The 19,294-nt window shown below is 44.9% G+C and overlaps 1 protein-coding gene across 1 annotated transcript in view; it reads left to right on the top strand.

Moving 5' to 3' along the window:
• Window positions 1-12,481: 12,481 nt before the first annotated feature.
• The window catches only part of SND1 (staphylococcal nuclease and tudor domain containing 1), a 424,132-nt gene continuing 417,319 nt past the window's right edge, over window positions 12,482-19,294 (top strand). The window contains exon 1 of the mRNA XM_059074202.2: window positions 12,482-12,814. Coding sequence (XP_058930185.1) covers window positions 12,737-12,814 — 78 coding nt within the window. The 5' untranslated portion in view covers window positions 12,482-12,736. The remainder of the gene's footprint in view (window positions 12,815-19,294) is intronic.

The raw sequence follows: 19,294 nt of genomic DNA, 5'->3' as shown, positions 1-19,294 counted from the left end.
GATAATATAGGAGAATACCTTTATGACCAAATACCAGTTACACATATTTAAAAATGCTTAGCCTCATTAGAAATCAGGGAAATGCAAATTAAGACCAAAATGAGAATACTACTCCGCCTCTACCAAAATGTTTGTTATTTAAAAAGACTGATAAGGACCTCCCTGGTGGCACAGTGGTAAAGAATCCACCTGCCAATGCAGGGGACACGGGTTCAAGCTCTGGTCCGGGAAGATCCCACATGCTACGGAGCAACTAAGCCCGTGTGCCACAGCTACTGAGCCTGTGCTCTAGAGCCCACGAGCCACAACTACTGAGCCCACGCGCCGCAACTACTGAAGCCCGCATGCCTAGAGCCTGTGCTCCGCAACAAGAGAAGCCACCGCAATGAGAAGCCCGTGCACCGCAACGAAGAGGAGCCCCCGCTCCCCTACTTGCTGCAACTAGAGAAAGTTCCCACGCAGCAACTTAGATCCAACGTAGCAAAATAAATAAATAAATGATATATTTAAAAAAAAAACACTGATAATATCAAATGCTGGTGAGGATATGGAATAATTAGAACTCTCATGTACTGTTGGAGACAGTCTGAATTGGCACGCCTACTTTGGAAAAAGTTTGGCATTATCTACCAAAGTTAAAGATATTCATAACCTATGACCCCTATATATTCCCCAAAGAAACGCATGTTTGTGGTTTTATGCGCTAAGTGTGAAGCGCATAAAATATATATTTTTTATAGCAATAGTGCTAGGAACAGGATTATATTCAGTTTTTAGCTACTATAAATAAACATTCATGAACATGCGTTTCTTATTTTGTTATGCTTGTGGACTCTGTGGGTCAGGAGTTCAGAAAGGGCCTTGAGGGAATTGCTTGTCTCAGCTCTGCAATATCTGTGACTTCTGTGGGGACACTCAAAGGCTGTGGCTCAGTGGTGAGGGGCTGGAATCATCTAAAGCCTTCTTCCTCATACAGCTGTACCACCAGGGAATTCCCAAAATAGCATGGAAGAGGCAAATATATGCATGCTTCTGGATTTTTTTTTTTTTTACTGCACCACACGGCTTACAGGATCTCAGTTTCCTGACCAGGGACTGAACCCCGGCTACAGTAGTGAAAGCCCAGAATCCTAACCACTTGGCCACCAGGGAACAGAATATGTATATATATTTTGGCTGCAGGCTTGTGGGATCTCAGTTCCCTGACCAGGGATTGAACCCAGGCCATGGCAGTGAAAGCCCAGATTCCTAACCACTAGGCAACCACTGGTTGTTGATGCCCGCTGTTGGCCAGGAACTCAGCTGGGGCAGTTGACCAACACACTTGAATGCAGCCTCTCCATGGTGTAGCTGGGCTTTCACCCAGCTTGGTGGCAAGTGCAAGCATCCCCAAAGAACAAGGTGGAAGTGCAAGGCATACTTTATGAAGTGACTTAGAAGTCACCTCTGATGTACTCTGTTGGTTAAGGCAGAGCAAAGGCCTTCAAGTGGGGGGACATAGATTCCACCTTTTAATGGGAGGAATGTTGAGGTCACTTTATAAAAACAACATGTGTGTTGAGAGATATTTCTGTGGCCATCTTTGGAAAACACAATCTGCCACAAGCCAACTATCCATTGACAGGAGAATGGATAAACCTAGTGTGGTATAGTCATTGTTATGGAATACTATACAACAATAAAGATGACAAACAACAGCTATATGTAATCATGTGGATGAATTTCACGTACATAACGCTGAGCAAAAGAAACCACATGAAGGAATACATATTGTTTAATTTCAGTTATAAATTTTAAAAAACACAACCAAAATTATAGTGTTTTAAGATACAGGCTTAGAAAGAGCAGCAATTAGAAGGGCAGTTTCTGGGAATGCTGGCCATTCATCTCCTTGACTTAGGTGGTAATTACATTAGTGTTCACTTTGTGATAAATCATTAAGGTGTACATTTTTGTTTGGAGCACTTTCTTGTGTCTTATATTTCATAAGAAAAAGGGTAAGAAATTAATCTTCTGGCACTGAAAACTAAGTTTATGAAAAAGAATTCACTCTGAACTTTAGAAATGATACCCAGCAAACCAACAGAACATTAAACTCTGTCTCCATCTCTAAAAATTCTGTTGGGTTCTTTTTAAGTTATACATGTCTTCTTACCTTGTTAAAATCAACATGCAAAACTATTTCATGTCATGGTTTTTACCTTGCACTTTAAAGATAGTTTACATACATGACATTTTTTAAAGCTACCTAGTATTTCATTGTTTACATATCATAAGTTTCCTTAGCTATTTTCATATATTTGGGGCTATGAGTAACTTCAAATTCTCTAGATCATCATCGTTATCACTCACCTTATTAAGAAGTTCCTAGATCCTAGGCACTGTAAATAGAACTTTTCATTCATCATCTCACAGCAACCTAATGAGACAGGCACGACTTTTATTCCCATTTTTACTGCCAAGAAAACTGAGACCTAGGTTATGTGACTTGTAAGTTTCACAAAGTATAGGTTCCACAAACAATTCATACGTTGGCAAACACATTCCAGAGCACTTCCTCTCAACCCCTTTGACTTAATACTTGCTTTGGACTCCTCCCACTCTGCCCCAGGACATTTTTTCCCTTGAGATTTCCAAAAGTGGAATTGCCAGGTCAAAAGATGGAAACAATGTTAGAATATTCCAGATTGTTCTCTATACACCCTGAACCAAAGTACACCGATATCAGGAGGGTTTAGTAAAGGGTCAGGATCATGTCAAGTTTATGGATTCCAATTTTACAGTCTCTCTGTATGACTTCCCTCACCAAAATAGTATGGACTAGGGAATACCTAAATATTATTCTCTATACTTGACCTATTTAGAACATCTTAGAGGGTCTTGTTTTCCCTCTCTTAACTGTTTTGATTGACTATCTGTACCTGAGAGGAAATAATTAGGTATTTCCCCTTAGTGGTTGTTTTTTTTTTTTTTTTTTGGCTGCCCTGCGTGGCTTGAAGGATCTTATTTCCCCGACCAGGGATTGAACCCGGGCCCTCGGCAGTGACAGCGCCGAGCCTTAACCACTGGACCACAGAAAATTCCCAAGAAATAGGTATTTTGACCCCCTTTTTTATTTTATTTTATTTTTTTGTGGTACGTGGGCCTCTCACTGCTGTGGCCTCTCCCATTGCGGAGCACAGGCTCCGGACGCGCAGGCTCAGCGGCCATGGCTCACGGGCCCAGCTGCTCTGCGGCACGTGGGATCCTCCTGGACCGGGGCACAAACCCGTGTCCCCTGCATCGGCAGGCGGACTCTCAACCACTGCGCCACCAGGGAAGCCTGACCCCCTTTTTAAGAGCAGATTTTTTTCTTTATAATGATTCCTCTTTTCTACCACAGAAACTTTCACTGAGTTACTATCCAATAGTATTCCTTTACGTTTTCTGTGACCTTTTAATAAGAAAAAGCCACATTTCTTCATCTCATAAAACTCTACTGCAAACATTGTCGTCATATTACTCATTGCTCTTTAGATAAAGAGTCATGTAATGACACCCTTCTAGAATTCAATATCAAGGGAAAAGTTTGTTTCTTCCTATAAAATAATATACTTCCTTTGATCACACAGTGATAATTATATAACCTAATGTGTCTTTTTATTTTTGCCTTGATTGCAGGTACCTCTAATCCAAATTTAAAGTTCAGCCATCATAATGATCCCCTCCTGAGTTTCTGATATTAAAATGTAAGCTTCCCCCAAAATAAATTAGTTAATTTGAAAAATTATATGTAAGCTTCCAAGAGGCAGAGATGTTGTCCATTTTGTTCCTGTTGCAGGCAGAGAACTCCAGGCAGAGGGAAATAGCTCAAAAGCTTTATACATATTGGGAAGGAGGCTCTTTTTTTGGTTTTCGGCCATGCCATACTGCTTGTGGGATCTCAGTTCCCCCACCAGGGATTGTACCTGGGCCACAGCAGTGAAAGCACTGAATCCTAACCACTAGAGCATAAGGGAACTCCAGAGACTTTATGTATATATGGAATCTATTTTTTTTAAAAAGTGGTTCTAATGAACGTACGGGCAGGACAGTAATAAAGACACAGATGTAGAGAATGGACTTGAGGACACGGGGAGGGGGAAGGGTAACCTGGGACGAAGTGAGAGAGTAGCACTGACATATATGCACTACCAAATGTAAAATAGGTAGCTAGTGGGAAGCAGCCGCATAGCACAGGGAGATCAGCTTGGTGCTTTGTGACCATCTAGAGGGGTGGGATAGGGAGGGTGAGAGGGAGATGCAAGAGGGAGGAGATATGGGGATATATATATATATGTATATGTATAGCTGATTCACTTTGTTATACAGCAGAAACTAACACACCAGTGTAAAGCAATTATACTCCAATAAAGATGTTGAAAAAAATAAAAATAAAAACCAACATAGGGCTTCCCTGGTGGCACAGTGGTTAAGAATCTGCCTGCCAATGCAAGGGACATGGGTTTGAGCCCTGGCCAGGGAAGATCCTACACGCCGCATAGCAACTAAGCCCGTGTGCCACAACTACTGAGCCCATGTGCCACAATTGCATGCCTAGAGCCCGTGCTCCACAGCAAGAGAAGCCACGACAATGAGAAGCCCGCGCACAGCAACGAAGAGTAGCCCCTGCTCACTGCAACTAGAGAAAGCCCACGCACGGCAACGAAGACCCAACGCAGCCGAAAATAAATAAATAAATAAATTTATTTATTTATTTATTTATTTAAAAAAAAACCAACATAGAAGATTCTGGTATCAGATATGACAGGAAGATTTAAGTTTGATCACCTAGACTGATGATTAAATACATCAGTCACTAGCCTCAGGTGGCTACTTAAACTTAATTTAAATTAATTTAAATTAAATAACATTAAAAATTCAGTTCCTCAGTTGCAGTAGCCACATTTCAAGTGCTCATTGACCACATGTGGCTGTTGCCTACTGTGGTGGACAGAGCATATACAGAATGTTTCCATCTCTGCAGAAAGTTCTTTTGGACAGGGCTGATCTAGACAACTTGGGTTTATGATGCTTTTCTTTTATTATTTTTTAAAATATTATTTATTTATTTATTTAGGCTGTGCCGCATCTTAGTTGCGGCACGTGGGATCCTCACTGTGGCATGCATGCCGGATCTAGTTCCCTGACCAGGGATCGAACCTGGGCCCCCTGCATTGGGAGCACAGAGTCTTACCCACTGGACTACCAGGGAAGTCCCATATGAGGCTTTTCTTTTAGATAAGCATAGTACAGTAAAACGCTGTATTAACTCAGACTGTCATAACAAGATGCCAGACTGGATGACTCGAGAAACAGAAACCTATTTTCTCACAGTTCTAGAGGCTAGAAATCCAAGATCGAGGTGCCAGGGTTGATTTCTGATGAGACCTCTCCTTCTGGCTTGCAGACAGCCACCTTCCTGCTGTGTCTTCACATGGCCTTTCCTCTGTACACCTGCAGGCGGGGAGGGTGGGGGGAGGGAGAGAGAGAGACAGAGACAGAGCTGGTTCCTCTTCCTTTTCTTATAAGGGCACCAATCCTATTGGATTAGGAAACCACTCTTTTAACCTTAATTACCTCCATAAAGGCCCTATCTCCAAATACAGTCACATTGGGGGTTTGGGCTTCAACGTACGAGTTTTGGGGAACACAGTTCAGTCTGTAACAAAGTTTAAAAAGAAGGAGAAGGAAGAAGAGGAGGAGAAGGAGGAAGAGGAGAAGGAAGAGTAGGTCAGAGCCAGATGGTGAGGGCCTCCTGTGCTATGCTAAGGAGTTGAAACTCTATTTGAAGCAGAAGGGAAGCCACTATAATAGTAAGGAGGGAGTCCGTGTGATTGAAATGTGCATCTCAGAAAGAACAGCAAGTTGACAGTATGGAGGGTGGGTTGAAGTTGGAGAGGGGCTTGGAAGAATGGAAGCAGGTAGTTAGTCCAGTGCTGCATTTCCTCCCGTTTACCCAAAGGAAGCTCACTGGAGAGTTGAAAACTCTTTCGTTGAAGCCTCTGGATTCTACAGGTGCAGATCGAGGTTGAGGGGGCATGTCTGGCCACCCTAGAAGCAGGCTAGTCAAATGGTTGAGAGCAGACTATGGTCAGAAATTTCAGGATTCGCATCTTGACTCCATCCCTTATTACCAATTGACTTATAGTTGGTTGCTCACCTTTTTGAAGCATTAATGTCCTCCATTGTGGAAAGAGACTGATTATTTCATAGCATTGTTCTAAGGATTAAATTATGTAATGTAGGGACAAGCATTCTGCATAGAGTCTGTTTAGTATTTAGTGCTCATTATATTTTGGCCATTATTACTACTGGGGATATATAGCCTAGATTTACTCTCAAAGGAGTACAGAAAATAGGGTATTTGTTTGTTTGTTTAAATTAATCTTGTCCATCTCTAGATTGTGTGTGTGTGGTGGGGGGGCAGTATGTGTTCATGTTCTCCACCACACAGGAGTTACCTTTAAGGCTTTCTAAGTCTCCTTCCATTACTAATGGCAGAGAGAACATGAGTTTTAGAGTCACAAGAACTAGTGTCAAATCCCTTCTCTACTACTTCTCTAGCCGTGTGACCTTGAACAAACATCCTACTTGAATCTATAGTTCCTTACAGGTGAAATGAATATGATAATACTTTTCTGTCATTCATTTATTTTGTTGTATTTTATTTGGCTGCGCCGAACAGCATGCAGGATCCTAGTTCGCCGACCAGGGATCAAACTCTGTGCTGTCTGCAGTGGAAGCACAGAGTCTTAACCACTGGACCACCAGGGAAGTCCCTGTCATTCATTTATTCACAGATATATACTGAGCAGCTGTCTGTGCCAGGCATGGCCTCAGAATTCCACTGTAAGGAAATCAGACACAGTCTGATGACATTTTCAAAGGGAAAGAGACAATGACACTACCATCTCATAAGTGCTCTCACAGATCAAGAGTAGGGGAAAAAAACAAAACAATCCTACCCTGAGGAAAGACATTCTTCTCAATGCCTTCCAGGGGAGACATTCTGATTTCTAAGTGGGGAGTTGAAGGATGGGGAAACAGGGGAAGTGAGTCAGGGCAGGGAGGAGGAAAGAAGGATGGAAAGAGTGCTCCAGGCAGACACAAAAGTAGGCACAAAGCCCTGGAGGCCAAGGAGTGTGGTCTTGAAGGGCCAAAACCAAGTTCACTTGGCCTGGGCCCACTGTGGAAGGGTAGAGCTGTGAGAGAAGAGCTGGTGTAGAGAAATCACGGGAGGGGCTTAGGGCGTAGAAAGACCTGATCAGATCTGCATTTTAGAAATATCACTTAGGCTGCAGTAGGAAGAATGGGTGGGGTGTAGGTAAAGGAAGCTCCCTGATGTCAGGGAGCTCTATTATAAGCCTAGTGCAGCGACCCGGGTGAAAATATGTCAGGCTTAAGCAACAGGAGATACGTAATAATAATCACGGCAAATTTAACACATATATCCAGGCAGTGTTCTATGCATTTAGCATTTACTAATACATACAATCCTCAAGACCAGAACAACCCTAGGAGGTAAGTTCTATTATCATCTTTATTTTACAGAGGAGAAATCCATGGAACAGAGATACCACACAGCCTGCTCAAGGTTATGTAGCGTTGGGATGGGAACCCAGGCAGTCTTGCTCCAGGTCGGGCTTATGTGCTACACCGCACTGCCGTAGATCTAACAGATTGCCGAGATTGACTGAGAATTAAGGAATGAGGTAGAGAGAGGAGTCACAGATGATCTCCAGGTTTCTGGCTTGTAACTGGGTAGCTTTTCATCTCATTATTTGGGCTGAGACGCATACTAGGGAAGAGGAGGCTAGGGAGGAAAGATAATGAGCTCCTTGTGAGACATGTTGAATTTAAATTCCCAAGGTGACAGCCACGGGCAGATATCCAGAGTATCATTGTACATATGGGTCTGGAGTGCAAGGGAGTTATTTTAACAGGAGTTATCTATTTGGGAATCATTAGCATGCAGCCATGAGAATGGATTAGACGTCTCAGGAAGAATGTTTTGCACTAGAAAAGAAGATACTTTGAGAAGAACCCAGGGGAACATTAATATTAAGGGTAGGCAAAAGGAGAGCCATTTACAATGGAGATGAGGAGGAATAACTAGAGACATGGGAGGAATATAAGAGATATGGGAAGGAAAGAGACATTTCAAGGAGTATGACGTCAAATGCTATGGAGAGCTCAGCCGAATGTGAAAAGTGTCCATTGAATGAAGTCCCAAGGAGGTCACTCATGAGTGACCTTGGAGAGAACAGTTTCAGTATGTTGATAAGAGCAATAGTCAGAGTGCAGGGAGCTGAGGACTGAATGCAGGGTGAGGATGTAGAGGCAACAAACACAAAGAATTTCACCAAGAGGCTTTGTCTATGAAGGGAGGAGAGCTATCTGGAGAGGGATGTGGAGTAAAGATTAATTTAATTAATTAATTTTTACTATGCAAGACATTTGAGAATATTTAAATATTAATGAGAAGAATCCAGGATAAACTGAGAGGCTATGAAACAGGAGAGGGAATTATCTGAGCACCCTTGAGAAGATGGAGGGGGTGGATCTAGGACATAGACGGAGAGTTTAGCCTAAGCAGTAGGAAGTTTTTTCTTTGTAACAAGGGAGAAAAGGAGAAGAATGAGAAGGAAGATAAGTTTTTAGCTTTTGTGGTGGGAAATGGAGGGAGTTTTTTTTTTTCTTTTTAACATCTTTATTGGAGTATAATTGCTTTACAATGGTGTGTTAGTTTCTGATGTATAACAAAGTGAATCAGCTATATGCATACCTATATCCCCATATCACCTCCCTCTTGTGTCTCCCTCCCACCCTCCCTATCCCACCCCTCTAGGTGGTCACAAAGCACAGAGCTGATGTCCCCATGAGATGCTGCTGCTTCCCAGTAGCTATCTATTTTACATTTGGTAGTGTATATATGTCCATGCCACTCTCTCACTTTGTCCCAGCTTACCCTTCCCCCTCCCCATGTCCTCAAGTCCATTCTCTACGTCTGCGTCTTTATATGGAAGGAGTTCTTGATGGTTTTTATTATCCCTCCGAAGTAGGACGCCTTACACTATTGGAGAGTGTGGGAGAGAGTGGAGTCAGGGTTAAGAGGAAAACAGAGAAAGTTTAAAACAGACCCAGGGATTTTTTTAAAATTAATTTTTATTGGAGTATGGTTGCTTTCCAATGTTGTGTTAGCCTCCATTGCACAACAAAATGAATCAGCCATACACATACAGATATCCTCTCCCTTTTGGACTTCCCTTCCATTTAGGTTACCACAGTGCATTAGGTAGAGCTCCCTTTGTTATAAAGTATGTTCCCATCAGTTGTAAAACAGACTCAGGGATTTTTAGGGCAGGGAAAATACTCTGTGTGATACTATATTGATGGATATATGTCCATTATACATTTGTCTAAACCCATAGAATGTACAACACCAAGAGTGAACCCTAATGTAAACTATGGACTTTGAGTGATTATGACGTGTCAATATAGGTTCGTCAACTGTAACAAATGGACCACGGGATGTAGATAATGAGGGAGGCTATGCCTGTGCGGGGGCAGGGAATATATGGAAAAATCTCTGTACCCTCCTCTCAGTTTTGCTGTGAAACTAAAACTGCTCTAAAAATATAGTCTTAATTAAACAACGACACACCAGACCCAATGGAGTTGGAGACTAAAGTGATTGAGGAAACAGAAGAAATTCCAGGCAATGTGTGAGGCCCTGTGAATTGTTAGTGTGGCAACGACCTGCATCTTTGAGTGTTTGCTCTAGTTAAGTGGTAGGTTTGGAGAAGGCAGAGAGACCTAGAGTTGGAGTTTTGACAGTTGAGTCCAGTGGAAGACAAATGGGGATTAGAGATGAGGATACTGGAAGGAGAGGGGCAAAAATAATGGAGTCTAAGAGACCAGAAGAAAGCAGAAATGAGCTGATATAAAGAGGACAGAGACGTTCAGGGACTTTGAATTCCACTTAAAGAACAGTGTGTGATAGGTAGCCTCTACGATGATCGCCAGTGATCCTACCTCCTGGTATTCATGCCCTTGTGTAATCTCCTCCCTTTGAGTGTGGGCTGCACCTAATAGAATATGGCAAGTGATGGGATGTTACTTTTTTTTTTTGGCTGCGTTGGGTCTTTGTTGCTGTAAGTTGCGGCGAGCGGGGACTCAAGCAGGGGTTACTCTTCATTGCGGTGCAGGGGCTTGTCATTGCGGTGGCTTCTCTTGTTGCGGAGCACGGGCTCTAGGCACGTGGGCTTCAGTAGTTGTGGCTCGCGGGCTCCAGAGAGCCGGCTCAGTAGTTGTGGTGCACGGGCTTAGTTCCTTTGCAACACGTGGGATCTTCCCGGACCAGGGCTCGAAACTGTGTCCCCTGCATTGGCAGATGGATTCTTAATGACTGCGCCACCAGGGAAGTCCTGGGATGTTACTTCTGAGATTAGGTTCAAAAAGACTCGTGTGGGCTTCCCTGGTGGCGCAGTGGTTGAGAATCCGCCTGCCGATGCAGGAGACACGGGTTCGTGCCCCGGTCCGGGAAGACCCCACATGCCGCGGAGCGGCTGGGCCCGTGAGCCATGGCCGCTGAGCCTGCGCGTCCGGAGCCTGTGCTCCGCGACGGGAGAGGCCACAACAGTGAGAGGCCCGCGTACTGCAAAAAAAAAAAAAAAAAAAAAAAAAGACTCGTGTTTGTCCTCTCGCTCTCTCACTCACTTGCTCTGATGCAAACCAGTTACCATGCTGTGTGCCCTACGAGGAGACCCACACAGCAGGGAACTGAGGTCCTGAATCCTGCCAATGACTGCCTGAGTGATCTTAAATGCATATCCTCCCTTAGTGAGATGGGACCATCAGATGAGACCAAAGCTCCCATTGACTACAGGCTTGATTACAGCCTTGTGAGGGAACTTGAAGCTAAGACCTGCCTAGATTCCTGACAAAAACTGTGAGATAATAAATGCTCATTGTTTTAACACTTAAGTTTTGGGGTAAATTGTTATACAGCAATAGATAACTAATACAAGGTATAAGAAGTAACTTAGTGTGAAGGGAGAAAGGACAGCAATTATGATCAGAGGATGGGGTGTTTGAGTTTACAGTTTCAGCTATGGAGCAGTTGTAATGCTTCATCTGTCCTAAAGAGGGTAGCTGAACAGGTGCAGAGGTCAAATTCACTGAAGATGAGGTCAAGGCCAGGGTATTGGATAAGCCAGGCACATAAAGGTTAAAGTCACTCAGGATCACTGGGTGGAGAAGAGTGTGCACCAGGTGTCAATTTCAATGAGTGACAAAGTGGTATTTGGGGCAGAGAAGACAACAACCCCAGTGAGGAGGAGGGTACTATAATCAGGTGGGATGAGCCACCACAGAGATTTTGTTGTTGTTGTTTTGAAGAGGATGGCAAATTAATGGTATGGAAGGGGCACTAGGCATCTTGGAAGATGCTCACCGCAAAACTTGCCTCTGGGAAAAGTGAAGTGTGGGAGTATAACCTCTTCTCAAAACAGCTACAGGGGAAACAGTGTCCTCAGTGTAGGACCAAGTTTCAAGATTAAGATTAAATGGCATAAAAGTAAGATGCTTGGCTCCTCATAGTGGGCACTCGACGAATATTAGTGTCTCTCAACATTCACGTAAACATTTATATGTCTTGGCTCTGCGCCTCCCTACCCCGCCATCACTTTATTCGAAAGAGACTAGGGCTAGGTGAAGGGATGGGGTCGGGTGGTTGGAGGAGGCGTGGCTCTTCACCCTACGTCAACGGAGAGAGTGTTAGCAAGGTTCTCCGCAACTTCACTGGCGCACAAGACATATCACCCCGTAAGAGAGATTTATTCTTTCCACCAAAAAACATTAATCGAGCGCCTAATAAGTGCTAGTCACCGAAGACACAAATGCGAGCGAGATACACTCCCGACTACAGGGAGGGCGCGCGGCCACGTTCTGAGTCAAGGCCAACATCGGTAGGTTTCACGGCGTTCAGACTTTTCCAAGTTCTTCCCACACTTTCAGCTGAGGTAAAATGTCGGAAGTCGGTGTGCACAAGTACTGAGATCCCTCTAGGATTCGGCCTCGTTGGCTCGGGATCCCAGTCCGCTCTCCCCAACCCTGGTGCGCCCTCTTGGAAAGCTGGCTTCCACGTGGGATCCCCAGGGGCCCGCGGGGCGGGGCATAATGGGCGGGGCCAAGCCGGAGGGCGAGGCTGACCCCGCCCCTGGGGCTCCCATGGCCCACCGCGCCCCGCGGCCAGATGCTGACGTGTCCTTTCCTTTCCACTACACCTCCCGACACTACCTACTACCGCTGCCCCGGAAGTCCCGCCCCATACTTAGCCCATCACCGCAAATCAGCTCTTTCAGCGCTTCCTGAAGCTCTCCACCGGTTTGGGGAGCAAGGGGCGGGGTTCCGCGAGCAGGGTGCCTATTGGCTTGGGGTCCGGCGGGCTCTGGGCTCTAATTGGCCGGAGTGCAGTGGCGCTCTGGCACGCTTGCGCGGCGAGTAGAACGTGTAGCGGCGGCGGCGATCGCGTCTCTTTCGCTGGCAGTCCTGCTGCTGCTGCTGTGAGCGCCCGGCGCGTCCGTCCCGTGCATCGCCCACAGCCGGTCGCCCGCCTGCTCCTCTCCGCGGCGGCCTCTCACCAACACCGACACCCACACTGACACCTCCAAGCCGGCCCACCGTCTTACTCGCTGGTTTTCCATCGCTACACATGGCCTCCTCCGCGCAGAGCGGCGGCTCCTCCGGGGGACCCGCGGTCCCCACCGTGCAGCGGGGCATCGTCAAGATGGTGAGAGCGGGGACCGGGACACCGATCCCACGGCCAGCACCGTGCGGGAGTCTGGCGCTGGCTTCTTCCCCTCCCGCCAGTCTGCATGGTCTCCCAGATCCTCTTTCCTCTGCCCCTTTCCTCACTTTTCACCCGTTCTCGGAATCCCCTCCCTAGACGCAAACCGACACGGACTCCCCTGGGTGCCTTGCCTCCCGGACACCGTGGCATTAGGGGTCACAATGATTTCCGTGATCGCGGCACTCAGTCTCCTGGCTGTTTACCAGGACAGATAGATTAGTGATTGGTTAACGGGGATAATTTGTTGGTATCTGTCCTCTCATCCACCCGTCCTCTGTCCATTTTGGCATATGCTGAATAGTTTGCAGTTTTTCAGGATCCTGACGTCCGCTCTTCTATGGAACTCTTGGAGTACTTGGTCTAATTGAAGCTTTTATATTTTCACCGACGCTCAGTTACTTACGCCAAGTTTTCTCGCGCTCTGGCCCTCATTTTCCGTCTTTTTCCCTCCACCTCGTGTGTTAAGTCTGTAGTCCTGAGAGCTCCTCATATTTGTGCTCCCCCTCTTTTTGACTTTTACGATGTTAGGCCGGTAGGAATCTTAGCAATCATTATTGTTCCCTCACTACAGATGAGACTAGTTTGAAGAGGGCAAGTGATTTGCCTAAGGTCTCCTGGTGGTTTGGATTGGAGCCAGGACCAGAGCCCAAGTGTTCTGATTCCCAGTCCACTGCTGTAACACCGTAGATTCTGCCTGATTATATATCCCCTTCCTACATCTTTGAATGGTGAATTTAAACCCTGCAAGTTTCATTTAAAAATATTTACCCCCGGCTCCATGATAATTTTGTAGTATAAATTCTCTTTATCAATTGTCCCCTCTATTGGCCTCTCCGCAACACTCCCTAATATTGGAACCTGATACTTCTTGGTTGTTACTAGAATTTCTGGTTGTGATGACCGCAGACTTCCAGATTGCATTTCAGACTGCAGTTCTGACTTTTCCATCAGGAAATATTCTTTATGAGGTTTTGTCCCAAAGCTCTGCAGTGGTTTACAGTTGTAGAAAGTTTAAAATACATTCTGTTTTCTTGGCTCATTGTCTTTCACAGGATTAAAGTATTCTTCAGCTTGTGTGTATGAATTAGATTTCAAGATTCTTTTTTTCCCACTGATGCTTATGTATTCATTTCTTAGGCAATATTCTGTCTCCAGCTGAGATTCTTAGGATTTTCAATATTGCTTTCCCCGCTTATTTATACATAAACGGAGAGTCAGAATTTATCAGAAAATGAAAGAGAAGGGAATTTCCAAGGTCCACATATTTTCACCTCTTTGAAATACTGACTTGACCTATGAAAGGATTATCCTGAAGTGGCTCCTCTTAAATTAGCTTTTTCATTTGCACTGATCTTTCCCTTCACCATAGGAACAGAGCAGTGCTTGGCGGTCTGGTAGTGGAATTGGCAGCACTGAGTGAATCTTTCTGAGTTTTTTCCTTTGCTAAGGCTTGAATTTTTCTTAAAGGCCCCCCTTACTTGTGGGGTGGGAGTGGAAGGAGGCTGAACATATTTTTGCTTCTACAAATGCTGGAGGTTTCCAGGGCATCTGGATTCTATGGGGTGATGATGTCTGCCCACAGATTACTCCCAAGGATACTGAATATCAGCAATCACTTGTTTATTAAGGCTCATGTCTTGAGCTGAGTATTCTGTTTGTATTATCTCATTTATAATACCTAACAAGTAGATAGGATCATTGGCTACATTTTACCGATATGTAATCTGAGGTTTAGAAAGAGTCGTTTACCCCAGGACAGGTACTTTTTAATTGGTAATGAGAGTCAGAGCTGGGTCTTGAACCCAGGCCTGTCTGCTAAAGCACAGGCTCTTGAACATCATAGTACAGTGCCTCTGACTCCAGGGCGTGTTGTTCGCAGAGGACAGGGCCAGTGATGCATGGCCGCAAAATTGCAGGACAGTGAAGCTGACTGTATTTGAGCGAAGGAAAGATTAGATGTTACTCCTGTCTTGTCCGGGAGCTGCTGTTGTGTTAAGTGACTTTATTTGGTGCTTATGGTCCTCACGTGCAAAGGAGTGTGGTGTGGAAGACACGTTAGGGTTGGACGGAGGCTTTGAAGACTGAGTGGTAGAGTCACCTATACTGCTGTTTTTCTGTGACCAAGCTGCAAGGGGTGGGTGGGTGAGTTCCAGGCAGGGATTAGGTGAGGGAAGCTGGGTGAACTGCAGAGCGACAGGAAGATTTGTGCCAGGCTTCGAAGCCTGTCTGGAATGAAAAATCGACCCCTGGCCAATTGCTCTGTGTGAAGTTCTTCTGCTAAGCAAAGTTGTATTTTCCTGGAGAGTAATCGTTTCCAGTGGTACCAGGAACTGCTTCGTAAGAACTGCAAGGGAAAATGGGGCTCTGTGAAAGAGGAAAGTGAGGAGGAAATAGTTTGATGAATAGGAAGATAGTGGCCACTGCTTTGCTTGCCTTTGGGTTGAGGGGCAGAAACTGACTAACCAGAGGCAGGCCTTTCAAGCTGAGATTTGTCTGGACTCAGGCTGAGCTGAAGGTCTGAAGGTCTAGGGTTGAGGTTTGCTGCAGTGAAGAGGAGTACTCACCCTTCCTCTTTTTGGCCAAAGAACCATGGAAAGGCCATGGAAAGTGCAAGGTTCTTCTGGTCTCTGCCTTGCTGTCCTAGCAAGTCCTGCATTCCTTCTTTTAAGGTTGAAGAAGAAAGAACTGAGAATGAAGTTGTAAAAAAATTTTGCATTTGCCCAGTTTTTTTAAATGACAGTAGAGGCTGCGTCTGCTATTGAGAGTGGGAGCCAAGGGACAGAGCTGGTTCTGGAATGTGTTGAAGGAGGAAGTCGGCAGCAAGTTGACACAAACGTTGTGGGGCCCTTCTGTTACTGAGAAGGCAGTGAGAATGATGGAAAAACCGAAGGTGGATTTGTATATTTTTTGAGTTGGGATAAGACTGGCAATTGTGTAGGCAGACAAAATAGGACCTGGGAAAGTAAATGTCTCTGTCAAATCAGATAGTTTCTCAAAACCCTAGAGGATTCTATCTCTGGGTTTCTTGAGTAATTACTAGACTTTCTTTAGCTGCATCAGGATATCGTCAGCACATGTTAAATAGAGCTTGGGAGAAGTCTTGGGCTACTGAGTATAAAATTCAGTCACCCCACTTAGCAGCTACTTAGAGATGGCTATTTTTGCTGGTATTGCTGTCCCCATTTACTTCTGTCCTGGGGATAGAGCCCTTTTCAAAGTCTTCACTCTAACCTTCCTATGTTATGTCTGCATGTCTTTTCAAGCAGGAGCACATAGCAGGATAAAGCCGCCGCAGTTCTTGAATCTTCTGTGCTTATCAGAAGCAGCCATGGAAGCAGCATCTCTTATCCTGCTTATGGTGTGGAAGGCCAAATCTCAATTTCCATTTCACCCCGCCCCATTTCAAAGGGGAAAAGGGGGCTTCCCTGGTGGCGCAGTGGTTGAGAGCCCGCCTGCCGATGCAGGGGACGCGGGTTTGTGCCCCGGTCCGGGAAGATCCCACATGCCGCAGAGCGGCTGGGCCCGTGAGCCATGGCTGCTGAGCCTGAGTGTCCGGAGCCTGTGCTCTGCAACGGGAGAGGCCACAGCAGTGAGAGGCCCGCGTACCGCAAAAAAATTAAAAAATTTTTTAAAAATAAAAGGGGAATAGGGTCCCTCTGCCAGGCTTTGGTTTTATGCTAAGAACCAAGATTCTCACTCGATGCCTAAGGCTTGGGACACCTAAAGGAGGAGATGGCCACAGTTTCCTCCTTCGACAGGAATTGTGCTGCCAGATTGTTGTGAAGCGGGATGTAGGCTTCCTGGGGAGTAGCTTAGTGGAAATTTCTCCAGTGTACAGCTTGTAGGAAATGCTGCCTATAATTTAGATCATTATAGCTAAGTGTTTCCTACGTTTCTGAGCTAAGAAGTATGTGTCTTTCCAGAGTGTATTGGGGATAGAGTAGTAGTCTATTAATCTGTTCCTTCCTACGTGCACTTAGCTCATGCAGACTGTGAAAGATAAACACCTTTGCTAAGCTACTTAAAACACTCTTATTCTACTATTCAAAGGGACAAGGTAGCCGAGTAACAATATTTTAGTAGGGCCATTTGCAAAGGAGTGGGTGGAATAGGATGGAAGGCTTTTCCCTCTAGTCTTAAAATTACCCACTTCCCAGCAGGTGAGCATGGTAGCTTTCAATCAAAATTGTAAGTAAAGGAGCACTAAGTTTTTGCTGTGTCTTAAAGGCTTTCTGTCGTTTTTCCTGTATGAAAAGGAAGCATCCATCTGACTCTAGTCATGCTAACAGTGGCTGCTGCCATGTACTAACTAATGATATAGAATGATGGGCAATCATATTTCTTTTCTTGAACAAATTTTATTGATCATCTGTGTCAAGCACTGTCTGGGTATTAGAGAAACAGTGGTAAAAAAGTAAATCAGATTCCTGCCCTTACAGGTTCATGGAGGAGATAGACAATCAACAAGTAAACAAGAAGATGATAGTGTAAGATAACCATTTCCGGTAGGGGAATGGGACAGAGTGGTTGGGAGGGAGGGAGGGGTGGCTCCTTTAGATAGGAAAGGCTTCCCTCAGCTGAGATCTGATGGACATCAAACAACCAGCCATAGGGGAAGAGTTCCCGGGAGAGGGAACAGCAAGTGCAAAGGTCCTAGGGTCTCCATTGGTGATTATTTTCAGAATTTTTATAGTAGCTCTTCAGTTTCTTCAAGTTCATTGTTTCACGTAAGTGGTATGGGTTTAACCTAAGCTATTAATATATGTGTTTTATGGTGATAAAAGGTGGAAAGGAAACAGAGGTGATGGTTGTTCTGGTATCCCGGTGAGATCAGTAGCAGACATTAAGTCTACTGAATAAATATAACTGATGAGAGATTGATTTAAAAAAATACTTGCTCTTGGTCATATTCATGTTTCTTACAGGGCCAAGACTAAGGTTTGTGGGTTTTTTTTAAAGATTGATTTATTTATTTGGGTCTTAGTTGTGGCACGTGGGATCTTTAGTTGTGGCATGCGGGATCTAGTTCCCTGACTAGGGATGGAACCCTGCAATGCCCCCTGCATTGGGAGTGCAGAGTCTTAACCGCTGGACCACCAGGGAAGTCCCAAGACTAAGGTTTTCTGACTTCCTATCAGCCAATCCTGTGTATTCCCAAGGTACCCACCTTTCAGTGGATGGGACCTGGATAAGAAGATAAATGCCAAGAGCAGGCTTAGCAGGAGTTACATAGCAACTAGAACCTGTCAGTGTTTATGCTCCTGACATCATTTTTTTACTGCCTGGAATGTAGTAGCTCTGGCCTCCGGCAACACTTTTAACCTAGCAAGCTTTAGGTAACAGTGATGGTGAAAAGCAAAGTAGCATGCTCCAGAGCTCAAACTAATGGTCAGGAGAGAAGAGCTCGTGAGCAGTGTGGCTCATTAACAGGAGTGAGGACTCCTGAGGCCGGGTAGTGTTCAGTGCTGGTAATAACGAGGCAAATGATTTGGCGCATCTATGCCCCAGTTTACTTGGGGAGTGAAATTTGGGAAATAAGTGAACATTTTAGTTTTCATTGGTAAGTTCAGAAGAGAAAATTGGCCAGGTTTTTGAATCCCGGTAAGAAGGTTCTAAGGCCTGTTGCAAAGCTTACTTATCAGCATGGGCTAGCAGTCCAGCTGACAGGTATGGTTCTAGCAGGGTGTTCAGTAGATATCCTTTGGAATCTGGTCTTTGGATTTATTTTGTTTCATTTTTTCAAGGGAGAGCATAGCTAAATATTGCAGGAAATTTTTTGCCTTATCAGGGACAAGGAATGAAGTAAAGGGATTCAACTCTTTCTGGGCTTAGGTAGCTTTTCCTCGTATTTCTTGTTTGGAGATGGATGCCCACCCAGGTCCCCCCACCGCCCCGCCCCGGTTTCTGTTGCTAATTCCTCTCTTGGGAGACTGACGTATGCTTTTTGTTCTTACAGCGGAAATTGATGCAGAATCACAGGTTGTGAACATTTGATGCAAATGGAGTGTTGTGGGGATTCACTTACTTTCAGTGAGACTCAATATGATAAATTAACGTCACGTTTTTCTCACTTAGCTCTAATGTTTGGGAAAAAAACCCGAGATTTCAGTTGGCATTTTTTAAAAATTAGGAAGTTAAGCAACTTACAGGGAAAATAAACCTAATGAAAATTTAGATGACACTTTCAGGTGTCATTTTTGAGATGTTCAGTCTCTGCTATAAACTGGGCTTGGCACATTTTCTCCATTTACGTGCTTATGACAGAGACTTTACGGCACTATCTCCTCTCTCTTTATGCCTTAACACAGTTTGAGGTGCTTTGCGTTCTCTTTATGTGGGAAGTAGCCTGCTCGGGATGGTCTTGTAACACCAACCTCATGTGTAATAGGGGGAATTGAGGAGATTTGGGGAACTGTGCTT

This window comes from Kogia breviceps, chromosome 9 (assembly GCF_026419965.1).
Source record: "Kogia breviceps isolate mKogBre1 chromosome 9, mKogBre1 haplotype 1, whole genome shotgun sequence".
Lineage (NCBI taxonomy): Eukaryota > Metazoa > Chordata > Mammalia > Artiodactyla > Physeteridae > Kogia > Kogia breviceps.
This window is presented reverse-complemented; position numbering and strand designations above follow the sequence as displayed.